Raw genomic sequence first — 17347 nt, 5'->3', positions numbered from 1 at the left:
CATCACAACTAGACCAACTTGATGGGTTAAATGTATGTATGGACCTGTGCCAGTTCAGTTTGTAGAATCTACATTGATCTGCATATATTGCATAGAGTATTTAAAATGTAAGCTAACTTTAACTAACAATTAAATGTATTTTAATTAATATCTCTTCTACTTTATTTTTTTTTTATAAGGATAATGAGTGAATTAATTTGTGAAGCTGTTACTTGAGAGAAACAAAAAGTTTCGTCAATCTTGAATAATTACCAATCAATATACTTTTTATAAATATTTTTTAGGTATTGTGAACACCTCCATCTCAAGGTCTGGTTGGGTGATTTATATTTTAATTGAATATTTCCACATAACTTTGAAAATTGACAAGGTTTTTTTTTATTTTTTTAGGATTCTGAACCTGTTTGCAAGTAGCTCTTTATTTTCTATTGATGAAAATCTCTTTATTTTTTATTATAACATATAATATTAAAATTCAGTCATCAAGAAATTAAATATAATTATTGCAAATTAGATAAAATATATTAACAGATTACAATTTAAAGTCGTTTTCTGAAAATTCAAGATGAACACCATTAAAAAATCAGCATTTCAGTAATGGTGCTAATTAGATTTTTTTTTGTATAAGATGCTAATTAGGTCCAAACGATCCTATAGAATGAAGATTTTTATCATATTTTAAAAGTAAGTCTTTTATAAATAATAATTTTTAAACTATCATTAATTTCTTAATTTATTGTTAAAATTAATATTAAAAAACTTACATAAAACACATGTACGTAAAACAAAAAAAAAACATAAATATATATATGAATAATTACCTAATCACTTTACCATTGTACATAAATAAATAAGAATTATAATAATTATAGAGAGAATAACTTTAATACTTTAACTTTTAAATGTTAATATCTCAAAAGATGAAAAGCTAGGCTTAAATTTTGGTTTCATTCATATTACTCGATTTTAAAATTAATTTAACTTTGTTTTATAATTTATAGTAGCACATTATGAAACATTCAGATTAATTAACTTTACATTAGTGAAATATTCTGGAAAAATTAATCAAATTAAGTCATCAATGCACTTATCCTAATTTATTTTTCATTCAAAACAATAGGAAAAAATAAAATGTGTTCAGATGGGTTTAACTAACATGTAAGTAAAAAATCACAATGATTATTTTCTCTGAAATGCGTAAATTATGAATTAATCCTTATGAATTAATCCTGACATAATTTCTGTTATATAATATATCAAGGTATATTTTATATGTACCGACATCTAAGAAATGATGTAATCTTTAACAGAATTTGTTTAATAAAGCAATCAGAAAAGATTATATTACTAATAAAAAAAAACAATAGGCCTTTTTTACATAGAAAAAATGGAATATTTTTTTTCCGAAGTAAAATTAATTAAAAATTAAATTATGGTCTTAGGAAGAAATTTTACTTTCTAATAATTATTAAGCACCAGCCATATGCACATGTTTGAATGGCATGATAAAATGTACATATTAAAATTATTCAATTTTTTTTAATTTTGAATGTTTAAATAATGAAAATTTAAATAAATAATTAATATTGAAAACTGCTCCCAATGTGTATTAATCCCATTCAATAAACAAATTACAACACCTTAAGATAATGTCATGGAATAAAATTTAAAAATTAAAATGAATCTATCTTATTGCTGGTATTTATAATAAATTAATTATTCAAAATGTAAAATCTTTCTTCATTTTGTCCTATTATCATTACAAATAATGCAGATTTGAGCATTTACTTAGCGATTCATAAAGCAACAGCTTGCTTCCAACTAATTTCATTAATTTTATCCCAGCAGAAAGAAAAGTAAATGTATCATCTGTTATGTTTTATTTTATTTATTTGTAGCAAAATAAATATAAACTTAATTGTCAAGTGTATGTAAAAATAATAATTATTTTAAACAATTCTGACAAACAATTTTGCTAAAAAAGATTTCAAAGAAATCCAAGTTATTCTACATTAAATGTTTGTTGATTAGTAGCTTTAGGAAGATAAAAGAACCTGTTTTACACGATTTAATTATCAACTTCTTCATAACCATGTTTTCCAAAAATATAGCATAGAAAATATTTCAATAAAATATTTATATTTTCGTTTATGAATGATCTTGCATTTAAGAATCAACAATGTCAATTCTTTGTAGAAGAGAATATAAAATTTCACATAAATAAATGAACAAAAAGAAAACTGCAAAAATAAGTACTTTTGCCATAAATAAACTACAGATTTATACAAAAAAGTTGATTTCAAATTTTAATTTCTGATGAACTATAAAATATAATAACACATTTTACCAGATAAAGGTTCAAAGTTTAAAAAAAGCCCACCAATTAATTCTGTTCATGCTATGCATCCACCACTGTTTTTTGTTTACAGAAAAATGATACCTCCATTTCGAGCCATTGTTCGAGTGTACATTTTTCCACAGGTTCAATAAACAGCCACCTCATGGTAAACAGATTTATGAATAACATAATAAATTCATAGAAGATGGTCACATATGCAAACAGAAAAGTAATTTGTTGCCCTAGCATGTCAATAAAAATGTTGTGTGTATCCAAGTCGTATTCAAACCAAGCCCTAGAAATTTATATCACAGGCAAGCATTCAACAACGATACGGCATGTTCTTAAAAAAATACACATCTGCATAAGAGGCATATAAATTGCAATTACTGCAGCTAATGCATCATAACAGATTTGAATTTAGTGATGAAATTTTGCGGGTAATGGAAGGGAACATTTTTCAAAACGACTAACTTTTTCAGCTTCAGCAACATTTCAGCTCTCTGAAGTTAATCGGGACAAAATTCGACAACAAATCTTGGTTGTCGAACATGAAGGCAAATATGTTTTGTACCATTTCTATAAGCAAAATCAATGGTTTTTTTTATTTTTTGTCAAGCAAAATGTGACTAGAATGTTTTATCTGTACGTAATATAAAATGGGTTATTTCCCTGACTTTAAGAAGATTCAAATAACTTCATTTCCAAGCATCATTTCCATTTGGATTTAATCTGAACAATACCATTTAGAATGATGGATTGATCAGAGGTGGATTAGAAGATCTTGTTTATCACTAGTGGTCTCTCAGGTCCCCAGACCTTACCCTCTGTGATTTTTTCTGTGGAGGTAAATAAAATAACACATATTTCTTCCATCCTGCATTACCTGCTACTCTTCCTCCAAGATATTGAATTTTTGAAGATGTGAATTCAATAATTTGTGTGTGGCAAGATGTGGGCTACTGTTTTGATACTTATTAAGTGCACACTACATCAACGACCATAAAATTTTGAATCTTTCTCTATCGAGTGATGTGTAATATTTTTTGCTATCTTTTATAGTATGTTAGGAATAAAAAATTGAAGCTAGTTCCTTCTTTTTGAATAACCCAGTATAAAACTGATTAAAAAATTATCTATTACTAGGATTAACAATCATCTAGTAAATCCATGCCGTCACAAACTAAAAATGAAGGAAACAAATAAGGCAAGCTGTTTTTAAATCATCAGCTGTTACCTAAATAAATATTTTTATAAAACCAAATAAATTATGTGAGTTTAGTACTTTCTTCATTTGTTAATTTCAAAGTTTTACTACAAAACTAACAATAAGAAATAAGAGATTTTTTTAGCTCTATATTAACAGTCTAAAAATTCAAAACCAGAGTACAGATTTAAAAAAAATCTTTTTAATAATTTTTTTAGATTTCTAGTTTAAATTATAAAAATAAATAAAAATTACAACACTTTTTAATACATTTTGCTCAGATTATTAAATCTTATTTTATTTATACATAATTTTGTCATTTATTTTATTTTTATTTATTTATCAGTTTTTTATTCCACCAATTAATTTATTTAAAATGTATATATTGGTCCCATCTATCTCATTCTTTTTTAAAAATAATAAGACCAAATTAACACAGAATATAAATTTTATTTTAGTTATGAATAAATATACGATGTGACCAAATCAAACAACTATTAAGTTATAATATTAAAAACAACTAACAGATCATGAATATATATTAAAGTATGGCAGAATACACAACAAATGAATATAATGTAAATTTTTAAACATTTAAAAGACAGTTATAAAAGAAGGCACAAACAGGCCTAAAATTTTGATAAATATTAAAACATTTTTATTTACTACAATTATTATTACAACAACAAAAAATTAATTATTACATCAGTGGCAACATGAATAAGCAATTTTTTTTTCGAGCAAATGCTTTTTAATTTTTTATTCCATTTAAACCTAGTAGGCCACCAAAAAAGTAAGAATAATATGCTTTTATATTAGTTTGGATTTAAACATGAAATAACAATATGTAACCATATCTGAATTTTAGCCTTATGTTGCAAAGTAATTATGGTGATTAATGACAAAATATGGTTACTATAAAAAAACCTCAATTTCTAAATATATGTACATCTTCTAGAAGAAAGCAAACAACACCACCTTGCAACACTACTGATAAAGATGGTGTGTATAACAACAGTTCTAAAAAGAACACCCAGAAACATATTTCACATATTTAGAAGGTTTTTTATTTTATTTATTATGTTTTTAAATAAATTATAATTAAATAAATCAGCTTATGGGCAACTACAAATTTTAACCTTCTGGATTTTTTTTCATGAGTACAGTTCAAAAATAGAAATTTTCTATCTTATTTTCTTACACTCAGTAAGATCAAAATGAACTCCTAACAACTCCACATCAAACTTGCTTTAAACAAATTTATACTTCTTGACATACTAATGATATTTAGTTAGTAATTTTTTAAAACACTTATAAAATTACTCTTAGAATTTCAAAATCACTGTGCTCTAAAATATTTAACTATATATCAACAGATACCAGTTTGTACAGCAGTCGGTAATTTTTGGTTATTTACGTTTACCAGCACCTTCATTTTCAAATGTGTATGTGGTGAATTCAGCCTATTTCAGAGTTTAAAAAAATACTAATGACGATTCAGACTATTTAATCTACTAAAAAAAATAAAGATTAAATCCTTGAAAAAATTAAACTAAATAAAAATTCAGTTATTCTAATCTAAGCAGAAAAAAACTTTGCCACAATAAACTATAGTTACGAAAAATACTGATTTCGTTTTAATACACATCTCATGCTTAGAACAATATGGAGTTAACAGGCTCAGAATGAAATTTATTAACAGTTTAAGAGATTAAAATATCTAGTTAGCCACAAAATTGCAAAAATTAATTATAACAATATAAACATAAATCACAGAGAGAGAATACAAATGCACCTTTAAGAAAATGACCAACATTCCATTAAAAGAAAACCTAATAACACCTTCATAATAAGAAATTTAAAACTGTTTATATATCAAAATATATTAATTAATCAAAATCAAAACAATAAGAAGTAAATTAAGTTTTAAACATTTGTCATTAAATTCATGTACATGTTTAAAAACAAAATGTATTTTTAATTTCTCCAACATTTTCAAGTAAAAGAATGTTGGTTTTCAAATTTTCAAGCAAAAGAAATAAAGCAAATTGTTGAACATATAATTTTTAATCCTCTATAAAAACAAAATTTTTTTCCACTTTCAATTTGTTTTTTTTTCCTGTATTAAAAACTGTTTATACATACTAATTAAAATAATATGCAATTTAAATTAGTAACATCACTTATGAATATGCACTAAAACAGTTACAAAAAAGCAAGATTTTTCAAAAGAAAAAATTTAATTTACAACATTTTCATAAAAGCAATTATTTTATATGTAAATGTCTGTATATAATTAGCTTGTTTTCTGTGTGCACAGGCCTATTTATGTGCGTTTACATGAAAATGTGCATACATTTTACAAGGACAAAGAAATTACAATCGATTAAAATTTGTTCCTGTGACTCAGGAAGAAGATAGTAAAAGAAAACAGCCAAGATTTTTCTTTATTACTGACTATGCAATCGCCCGGTCGTTGATTTTGGTACTGCTCCTACTATGCGAACTCTTGTAACTAACCTATTATCAGAAAACTGAGGAGGAGGGGCGAGAACTTCTTCGACTAAAGCCGAGGCAGCGGTTCCACCAGTAAATTCTGGAGGCGGTGGGACAACCATTTCACCATCACGGTCATCCGACTCCGCTTCAATAGGAGGTGGCAGCTGTGCCAATGAAACAGCATTCCGTGTCAGTGTTGCTCGTTGTTGACTCACTCGCGGTAAAGTGGCTGTTGCTGTCGGTATTGAATCGCTTGGTGTATCAAAGCTGTGTTGCGGTACTTCTTGGTCGGAACTAACACCACTTGATGAATTATCCCCATCTTCCGCTCCTGGTAGGAAATCATTTGGGTATGATTTTGAACTTTTTAACTGTGTGCGGACCTTTTGTATTTCATCAACACTAAAACTATGAGGTAAACTGCCCGAGCTGGTACTACTATTACCACTTCCTTCATTGTTTGTAACTCTAACTACAGTCTTCTCTACTTGACCGCCTTCATTGTCGCTTTCACCTTCACTCAAGCTGTAATCGGGATCAGGAATTGGAGGTGCATTTCCGATCGGTTTATTCCTATTCCTAATAGGTTGTGCATATGGATTTACATTAGAAACTTGCTGAGGTTTGAATGTGGACGATGGTGAACGTAAACTATATGACTTACGAACCTGTACAGAAGAAAAAAAATTAATAATAAAAAGATAAAGTAGCTTGAACTTAGATCAAACAAAGAAAGAAAATGTCATTCATTAACAATATATTATATAGATTTATAATAAATATTTCTAAAACTTATTGATTTAAATTTAAACTACAAATAGGATTTATTGACCTGTGGACGTGCGGAATGAGCCGGAAGAGATCTAGAACGGTAACCAAGAGTTTTGACATCTTCTGGAGAAGCATACAACTTGGCACTATTGGCAGGGCGAAAACTGGACATGATGCCATCTGTGCCTATAAAGAAAACAACAAATTGTGTGCAATTTCAAGTAAAGAATAAGGAACTTACATTTACAAATAATTTATTGTAATACTAGGTCCTACCCAAAAGTTCCTGAAATGTAACATAGTCACATCATGAATGGGGCTCTTATTCACCACCAGCACCTTTAAATTAGTCCTCTTAAGAGCTCAGACACTGATTGTGGCACTTTTACCACAAAAGGAATACATCCTGAAAGTCTTTTTTGTTGAGTGTAATTAGCAGTGATTGCAAACATGTGGCTTGAATCACTTCTATCATATCAAACTGCCCCTCAACTTGAGAAAGAGAAGAAGTTGCACGGAGCCAAATCAGACAAATACAATGGACGAGGATAAACTGTCATGATACAGTAGATAAACTAAAAGCAGTATGTGATCTTGTACTGACATGGTGAAGGATTTAATTAATCCTGCTCTACTTCTCCAGACATTTACTAAACATATTCACCCTGAGCTGCCTAAGACAGCAAAAGTAGAATTCTCAATTAATCATCTGACCAGGTAGTACAAATTCTATAAGTATTAAAGAAACAGATTAATAAAAAACGTGATGCTGCTCTTGACTTGACAGGGTTTTTGGCCTAAAGTAAAAATGGGTTCTTCCACTGGGATGACTGCTACTTAGTTTCAGAGTGATATCCCTGACCTTGAGACGATCTTAGAAAAAAGAATCTGGGTCAACTCAGAACAGTTCTTTCAATTCAATGCAAACATTATGTGATCATGTTTGTGTTATCACTCATAGGTCTGGAAACTTTGTAGCAATCCTTCTCATATTAAATTCTTATAACAAAATTCACTGACATATACCATAGACAATTCCATGATGTTACAGATGTTTTGATAGTCTCATACAACCTTCCACAACTGCATTCCATACAGCAATAACAGTTACAATTAGAAATATTGGTAGATGGTCCTTCCTGAACATTTACCAAGGTGAATGGGAATTTTTAGAACAACCATACAACTGTGTTTGTCCAAAAGTGCCATCACCAAATGCTTATAACAACATTTTATGCATTTCTGGAGCTATTTTATCAACTTTTAAAGAGAACTTGATACAGATGCACTGTTCTCACAGATCACCTACCGCAAAAAAAATTACATCACAAGCAAACAAGACTATGAAAAACTCCCTGCCAATAACAATCTACTAAGATTGAAGCCCTAAGCATACTGACTCATGAAGGATGTATTATGCTACTATAGCAGTGTTTGCTTATACTATGGCTTGTTAATTCACATAAAAAGAAGATAGTAAAATAAAAAACAAGAAATAAAGATAACTATGAAGATTTATGAGGAGAGCTGTAAATATACGCTCGTGCTTGGTTATCTTAAGAATGAAGAGATTATATAAAACTTCAAAAGTTAAAATTTCAATAATTTTAATATAACTTTATAGACAATACTTGTATTTTTCAGTCATCATTCATTTCCTAACATGTGAAATTATGTTTTTCAACACATTATATATTTACATTACTTTCACTAACTTACACCCAATTAATCTATTTCTAATCTATGATTATGATACATGCTGAACATCGATTAATTTAAAAAAGAATCAGGTTTAAAAATGAGCCAAGAATCCAGTCTTTATTACTTCTCACAGATCAGATATATATATATATATAAACACAAAACCAACAACTTATTATATATATATATATATATATAAACACAAAACCAACAACTTATTATATATATATATATATATATATATATATATATATATATACATATAGCCACATAAATATTATACATGGTTTCCATCCAAGCTCATCTTTCTTATGTACTAAAGCGTACTTATTCCATATGAAGTCGCACTTCATTTTGGATGAAGGAGACCTAAAGGAAGTAAAAGACAAAAAGAGGATGGAAGCTATATTTGCAAAACAGCAATTTTAAAATTCAAATATCAACTTAAAAATGTAAATAATTTCAATAATTAAATAAATCATAACTAAATCAACAATGTACAATTGTTAAACAGCCCGACAATAAAATCTATAGAATTTTCAGATGAAACATTTTTCAAATTTCAAAACGTTTCAAAATCAATTTAAAACAGAAAGAAACAATTAACTGTCTATTGCTAATTCATAAAATAAATGTAAAATAGAACATATATATATATATATATATATACAAACATTAAAAAAAAATACCAGAAAAATGTAAAGTAATTCGTGCACATACTTACAATCTTCCAAAAGCAAAATAACAGGAAAAAATTTGTGGACAAAGATTTGGGAACTCATCCATGAGGACTGTCACCAAACAATTCATGAATTGCATGATGCTATTGAAATTGGTTATGTGACCAGCCAAAATACTTTTTAACTGGAAATTTCAATGTCCACAGTACAGCTGCAAAATTTGTCCCTCATCTCATGTCACTTGATTTAAAGCAGTGTCATGTTTATGTGTCATGAGCTTCATAACACAGCTAATAATGATCCTAATTTCGTCTCTAGGATCATATACAATCAAGAGACAAACTAATGGACATCACAGTAAATGTGCCTGCATTTACCAAAACCAAAGGTGTAGCAGGTAAAATCTACAAGAAAATGCATACTCAGCTCATCACATTTTTTTTTCAACATCAAAGGTACTGTTCACTGAGAATTTGTTCCTGCTGTTGATAAAATGAATTTTGACTTTTATTGTGATGTTCTAAAATGCTTAAGATGAGTATGATGAACAAAAAACAACAGAATTATGGAAAAAACAAAATTGGTATTTGCACCATAACAACGTGCCTGTGCATACTCCCTCAGAAATATATGGCAATAATTTATTGTGGGTAAGTTGTCTAATGTAATATCTGTTTTAAAATTAGACATCAATTATAAAATCTTTTGGTATTATTGAATACCAAAAGATTTTAATGTCGCTATTGAGCGACATTATAGTTGTTTGGTTTTCTGAAATGAATGCAAGAAAGAAAAAAAACTTGCCAATCTGTAAGGCGAGTTATAATATTTCAGCCGTTCATCTCAGAGTCCTGTGTTCAAATCCTGGTCAGGCATTGCATTTTTCATACATTACAAAATTCCATTTCCACATTCCCATATACAAGCTTCTATGGTGAATTAATTTTTCAAGCAGAAAAAATGTAATATTTCAAACTCTCTTTTTCTGTTTAGCCAATGGAATCACAATAAGGCATTACTTCACAGGATGAATGAGGATGATATGTATGAATGTAAATGAAGTGTAGTCTTGAACAGTTTCAGGTTGACCATTCCTGAGATGTGTGGTTAATTGAAACCCAACCACCAAAGAACACCAGTATCCATGATCTAGTATTCAAACTCATATAAAAGTAACTGCCTTTACTAGGATTTGAATCTTAGAACTCTCAACTTCGAAATCAGCTGATTTGCGATGATGAGTTAATCGCTAGATCAGCCCGGTGGGATGGAATATTTCAAACTGGAATAAAAGAAAAGTCAAGAAAGGAATGGCAAATAAGATTTAAGTATAAAGAACAGTGAAGTCTAAAATGAGTGAAGTGGAACAACAGTAGTTAACAAACACTGATTTTTAACTTCACTCAAAAGTAATTTCATAAAATGGGAGGAATGAAACTGAATAAAAGACCACATAAACTAAATTTTTATTCATTTTTTGAGGCAAGTTTTACTCATTCTGAAAACTTATATTCCTATACTCATGAATAACCTACCCCTCCCCAATAATTAAAAATCTATCACTTAATAAAGGATAATAGAGGTTCTTGAGTCTATTTAACTTGGTTTATCTACTTCCAGTAGGTATTTTTTCTTCATTAAAAATTTAAAATTCTATTGAAAAACTAACATTTTAAATTGTCTAGTCCATGGGTTCTCAATCTTGGGTCAACCCCCCTCCCCTGAACAGGAGTGTATGAGAATTTCAGGAGAGGCATTGTACACTGAGAAAAAAGTTCTTGGTTCAACAAATTTTTTCTCAGTGTAAACAATGAAAATATACATAAATTAGTCAAACAATTAAAATGTGTAACAAACACAAACCGCTCATGCACAGCCATAGAAAATTAATTTCTGCAAACAGTAATCTCCATCACTGCTAAAACTAACTGCGTTCAGGCACACATCTTATTTACACTGGCCTACACCCAAATACTCCATCATACTCCATGATCTCCATCATCATTTTATCTAACTGCATTCATACACACATCTTATTTACATTGGTCTATACCCAAATAAGTTTCCTCTGATACGACTAGATTCTACATCACTGTTGGAAGCAGAAAAACAGTGTTTCTAGAGAAAACTCTACCATGGTTAGGGTAATTTTACAACCGATGGATGGCTACACTTCATAAAACAGATGACTGATGACTGTTTTTGTGTTCCAGTTGTTTGTGCATGATAGTACTAAATAACCCACCAGGGTGGTCTAGTGGTGAACTCATCATCGTAAATCTGATTTTGAAATCAAGAGTACTAAGATTCAAATCCTAGTAAAGGCAGTTACTTTTATATGGATTTGATTACTAGATCATGGATACCAGTGTTCTTTGGTGGCTGGGTTTCAATTAACCACATATCTCAGGAATGGTCAACCTAAAACTACATAACTACACTTCATTTACATTGATATATAACACCCTCATTTATTCTGTGAAGGTATTAACCTTCCTTACAGTGGTTCCAGAGGCTGAACAGAAAAAGAAAGTAGTACTAAATCATTACCAAAGAAAAGAGTGTACAGTGATGACTATATAAAGTTTGGTTTAATGCACATTAAGAAGAATGACTGTCATTTAACTCAGCGTGTTATTTTGTCACAATGATCTGAGTAATGATGCAATGAGAGCAGGAAATTTAGAACGCCATTTGACTACCAATCACCCCAACCTGAAAGACAAACCAAGGAAGCTTTTTGATGGCAACAGGTACTCGATTAAATGAATGAAACGAGATTCAACTGAAAGTTTTCAAGTGGAGAACCAAAAAGGCCATTGAAGTTCCTTATAAGCTTTCTTTGCTTATAGCAAAAGATATGAAACCACATACCATTGGTGAGACTTATAAAAACCATGTTTACAAACTGCATGCAATACTTTACTTGGAGAGGAAAGTTGCAACAAAATAGCAAAAAATTACTCTCAAATGACATAGTGAAACACAGAATTGATGAGATAGCACAAGATTTAAAAAAAACAAGTAATAGAAAAGTTAAAAAAATCTCCTTTCTTTTCTCTGCAATGTAATGAGACAATTAACATTTCAAAGCATTATCAGTTGTTTTCCCGTAGATATATTGACAGAAAACACTTTTTTTTTTTTTTAAATTTTTTTCAAACTCTTCAGACAACCACAAAGTCTGAGGATGTTTTTCTATTCTGTGTAACTTTATGACAGCTAATAATCTTCCTTGGGAGAACGTTATTGGAATATGCATTGATGGGGCACAAGCCATGACAGGATGCCGTTCTGGATTTCCTTGTGCTTAAAAAAAAAAAAAACAGAACCTTCACATCATTAGATCTCATTTCATCAATCACAGATAAGCTTTGGCTTGTAACAGTATGCCTGAAACACTTTATACTGTTTTTAAGTTTGTAATCAAAATAGTAAACTTTGTCAAATCTAGTTCTCTGAATACCAATCTTTTTGGGGCTTTATGTTATAAATTGAATAGTGACTAAACACTCTTCTTTACCATACTGAAGTTCATTGGTTCTCAAATGGTAATGTGCTTGCTAGACTGTTCAATCTGAAATCAGAAGTTGAAATATTTTTGATGAATTCAAATGAAGAGGTAATTTACAAATGAGAAATGTATTCACCACTTGGCATATTTGTCAGACTTCTTTGAATTGATCAACCTTTTAATTTGAAACTGCAAGGACAGAAAAACAATTTGAAGACTTATGATGCAGTAAAAGGTTTCATGGAAAAGACATCTTTGAGGCAACATCGCCTTCAGAACTCAGAGCCCAACTTTTCAACCTTTCCATGTCTTAATGACCTTCTTGATGATATACAAAATCTTATATTAAATTTGAATACTTCTATACTTTGTAAAGACATGGGTGCAGTACATTCAGCGTTACTATTTTTTTATTGCAAAGCAAGATGGTTATCACGTGGAAAATTTTTGCAACGTGTTTATGAATTAAGAGATGAAATCACCATTTTCCTAGAAGAGGAAAACCAATCGGAAGCCGAGAAGTTTCAAGATGGTTTATTTGTGATGGAATTGGCTACTTGGTTGACATATTCGAGAAATTTACCTTGAATCTTCAACTCCAAGGAGCAAATACATGTGCATTGGATAAAGTTAGTGCTTTTTGTAGAAAATTGGAACTGTGGAGCAGAAATTTAAAACAAAAAACCTAGAAATGTTTGCAAATGTGGATGAATGTTTTAAAACTTACAAGGCTGAAGAACATGTGAAAGTTGTTTTTGTAACCATTGAAAATCATCTAGCCATGCTGGAAAAGAATTTTAAAAAGTATTTTCTTGCTGACAACATGATAGCAAGTTACAAGTGGATTGGGAACAATTTCAAAATACTTCCGAAGAGCTCTCAACTGCCGAAGAAGAAATCTTCATAGACTTCAAGTGGCAAAATCAAAAGACAATTTAGTAATAGATCACTCTTTGAATTTTGAGCAGGGGTTGATGATGAGTTTTCTGCACTGAAAACAAGAGCATTTCATATACTATTACCATTTTCAACATCCTTCCTTTGCAAAACTGGATTTTCTGCGGTGGATGCTTTGAAGACAAAATACAGATCTCAGCTAAATATAGAAAAAGAACGCAAGAGCATGTCTATTTCTAATTTTTAAACCTTTGTTTGAAAAAATTTGCTTTGCAAGACAGGACCAAGGGAGTCACTAATAATTATTAAACTTGTTTTTAATTTAGTAATTTAGTTTTTAATTTATTTAATTATCAAATACATTGTGCAGTACTGATACAATCTTATTTATAAGTGTATTACATCAGTGTAAATGTGTATTTTATTATTTATTATGTTAGAATATACATTTTTGCCTTCCTTTTAGTAAATTAATAAATTTGTTTAATATTTTTTTTTTTATATGCTGGTGCCCCCGTTTAGTGTTATCACACTCCCCACCCCTATGGGGACACGCCCCATAGACTGATAAACACTGTAATAGAGGCTTATTAGATTTGTGAATCTGTTCCTTGATTTTTAAGTAAATCAAGAGGACTTTGAGTAAATGGAATTATAGGACGAAATTGTTGTTGCAATCAACAATTGTTTTGTTAGTATAAGGATAGTATTTCTGGTGTTTAAAGATTCAATCAAGAAATGATCTGAGTGCATAGTCTAACTGAATTTTAGTTATAGAAAGAGCTTTTATGTAAAACCCTCGATATTAGAGGAAGGCACGGGGATCATGCTACTGTGAATTACTTTGATAGTTGAGAGTTGTAAGTTATGGTAGGTAGGTGATCGTGGTTGGAAAAGGCCATATGAAGGCGATAGTAAGTTGTGTAAATACACTGATGGAAATGTCTGCTGAGGTATATGCATCAGTGCATGTGAGGTATCCTGACACATGCCAAAATGATGACAGTGTTGCGTTATCAAGTTTAGAGGGTCTAAAAGAGTATCTCCAGTAAAGCCCATCATGGTTAGGCATGAAGGGGGTGGTGTGGCAATTGGGACTGTCACAAGATGATTTATTTATTTTATTTATTCGTTCAGACTCTTTTTTAGAAAAGTAATTTTTTTCAAAAAAATTGCTGTGAAAAATAAAGATGAAATGACCCAACAAAGTTGAGAAAAAACTTAAGGGGTATGAGAAATGAGGAACGTAATAACTAGAGATAGGGGAAAAAACTATAGTAAATAAATGTGAGAAGGAATTGTTATCATTAAAGGGAGAGAAAGATAAAAATAAAATGATATAAGAAAGATAAGAGGAGAAAGAAGAGAGATAAAACATCTGGAATTCTAACAACAAATTTCAATGCTATCATTGTAATTTGAATTACAAAGTCTTTCAGTACTTAGTAATACAAACAAATAAATATGAATATATTTTAAGAACTTACCATTAGAGCCAGTTACATTAGAATGCTGATCATCTCTACCATTTGTTGGTTCCTTCAGATCAACCTTAACAAGAGCTGAAGGAGGTGGTGGTGGAGGGGGTGGGTGATTAGGAGGTGGCAATGGAGGCCGTAATTCTTCTTGACTTCGGTGTGCTCGTGGTACTGTAGCACCTGAAGCTGCAACTGCACCAGCCAAATCTGGTGTACTATGGAATTCACGATGTAATTCCGGTACTAAGCCTATTCCAGCCATGCTGAATCTTACCCTTACGTTTGACTAAAAAAAGAAATAATAAAAAAAAGTGCAGCATTAAATACTTTAATAAATAATAACCAACGTAATTATAATTTTAAAACAATCTTATTTAAAACAAAATATATATCTTTTAAGTCAGATAACTTTCCTATAGCCAGGAAACTTAAGCCTTTAAGTCAGGAAATTTTATTCTATTGAGGTATCATGATTTTCTGAAAAGGAAGAGCAGTAGTTTATTTACTATCTAGTAAACTTAAATTCATTTAATCCAATCCAAAGATATCAAACAAAGCAATAACTAATAAAAAAAACCAAAACATTAGGCTTATTACCCACAATCCTGACTGAACCAAATATATAACCAAAGTGACATAGTGACATACTAATATAATGGAATCATCTAATAAATAAAAGAATGGACTTTCAATGCAGAAAATGTTAAAAAGAAATAAGTGTTTTTTGTACCCACCCTTATATGTTCCTTAGCTGGAACAAGAATAAATACCAAGAGAAGGTACTTAAGTTTCCTAAGAGAGCTTAAATTACAAAAAAAAAAATTTACAGACACTTAGGGTAAAATTTTGAAATACAGGACCCATAAGATCCATATCCCCGCCCCCTTGACCAATGTGACCAAAACTAGATGGCATCAATGTTCCAGATATCACCATCATGCTAAATTTCATCCAATTTGGAAATATCTGGCAAAAACCAGCTAACATACACCCTTCTGCAATTTTTCAGTACTAAAATTGTGCTTTTTTAGTTTTAGAAGAAATCATGAAAAAAATAAAGATTTACAAAAACCCCGACATGAATATTTTTCCTTATATACTACAATAAATAGCTATACAATATAACTTTATACTCAGGAAAATAAAGTCAAATTTTTTTTTTAATTACATCCACAGTAAACCACACACAAATAAGAAAATGTTTTTTACTTCCTTAAGTAAAGGAAGTATTGTGATCGCGAAAAATTTCAGTTTTCAGATTTCAATGGAAATAACAATTTTGATCATCCCTGAATCCATTTTGACTAGTTTTGGCATGACGTCTGTATGTCTGACGTCTGTATGTATATATCTCACATAACTCAAAAACGATTAACTGCAGGATGTTCAAATTTTGGATTACTGTTGTAACATCTAGTTGTGCACCTGCTCTTTTGATTGCAATCAACTGAACCAAAAGAATCCAAAAAGCACAAAATCCAAAAAAATTCTGATTTTGAATTTTTTCTCAACTTCAGTAATAAGCCCTCATGGAGAGCTTTTCAATGATATATCATAAGCGGTACTTATTTTCACTGGTTCCAGAGTAATAGCGAAATAAAATTTTAATTAATGAAATATTTGAATCTAACAACGAGAAGGCACATCTATTCAAATCAGACTTCATCTCCTTTTTTTTTAACTTTTTTTTTAATTTAAATATACTGATTTATTAATAATTATTAACCTATGATTGTAAAAAAAGTTTTACAATAAATAATAATTCAACAATAACAATAAAAAAAAAAATATGAAAAAATAGCAGAAGTTATTAATGAAATAAAATTTTATGTGCTTTCATTTTTTTAAAAATGTGTATATGTAATTTAATAGGCATATAAGGAAGTCATGTGGTGTCCATATCAGATTTTTTTAATGTTCAGAATTAAATCAGTGAATTTAAAAAAACTGAACAGAGTGAATACATTAATATCATATTTTTTTCAATCTAAATAATCTTAAATTAAAATTTAATCACTTTATCTACATAATAATGTTTATCACAATTAATTAGTAAAAAAAATATACCTTTCCTTTGTTGCGTTTCATTTCAGCAACACTGGCATAAACACGAGGTGTTCTTGCAGGTGAAGAAGGTTGTGAACTACCACCAGTTTGTGTACACTACAATATAAAAATATATATATATATATATATATATATATATAAAATACATAAAAATTAATTATTTATTTATTTAACAAGTTAACTATTTACATGTAA

At 29.6% G+C, this 17347-nt stretch overlaps 1 protein-coding gene across 2 annotated transcripts in view; it reads right to left on the bottom strand.

Moving 5' to 3' along the window:
• Positions 1-3727: 3727 nt before the first annotated feature.
• The window catches only part of LOC142319254 (SH3 and multiple ankyrin repeat domains protein 3-like), a 551207-nt gene continuing 537587 nt past the window's right edge, over positions 3728-17347 (bottom strand). For both annotated transcript variants that reach the window (XM_075356300.1, XM_075356302.1), the window contains 4 exons: positions 17153-17248; positions 15095-15371; positions 6877-7001; positions 3728-6712 (listed from right to left, as the gene is read on the bottom strand). In XM_075356300.1, the coding sequence (XP_075212415.1) occupies positions 5996-6712; positions 6877-7001; positions 15095-15371; positions 17153-17248 (1215 nt within the window). In that variant the 3' untranslated portion in view covers positions 3728-5995. The remainder of the gene's footprint in view (positions 6713-6876; positions 7002-15094; positions 15372-17152; positions 17249-17347) is intronic.

The sequence above is a fragment of the Lycorma delicatula genome, chromosome 2, assembly GCF_047948215.1.
Source record: "Lycorma delicatula isolate Av1 chromosome 2, ASM4794821v1, whole genome shotgun sequence".
NCBI classification, from domain to species: domain Eukaryota; kingdom Metazoa; phylum Arthropoda; class Insecta; order Hemiptera; family Fulgoridae; genus Lycorma; species Lycorma delicatula.
This window is presented reverse-complemented; position numbering and strand designations above follow the sequence as displayed.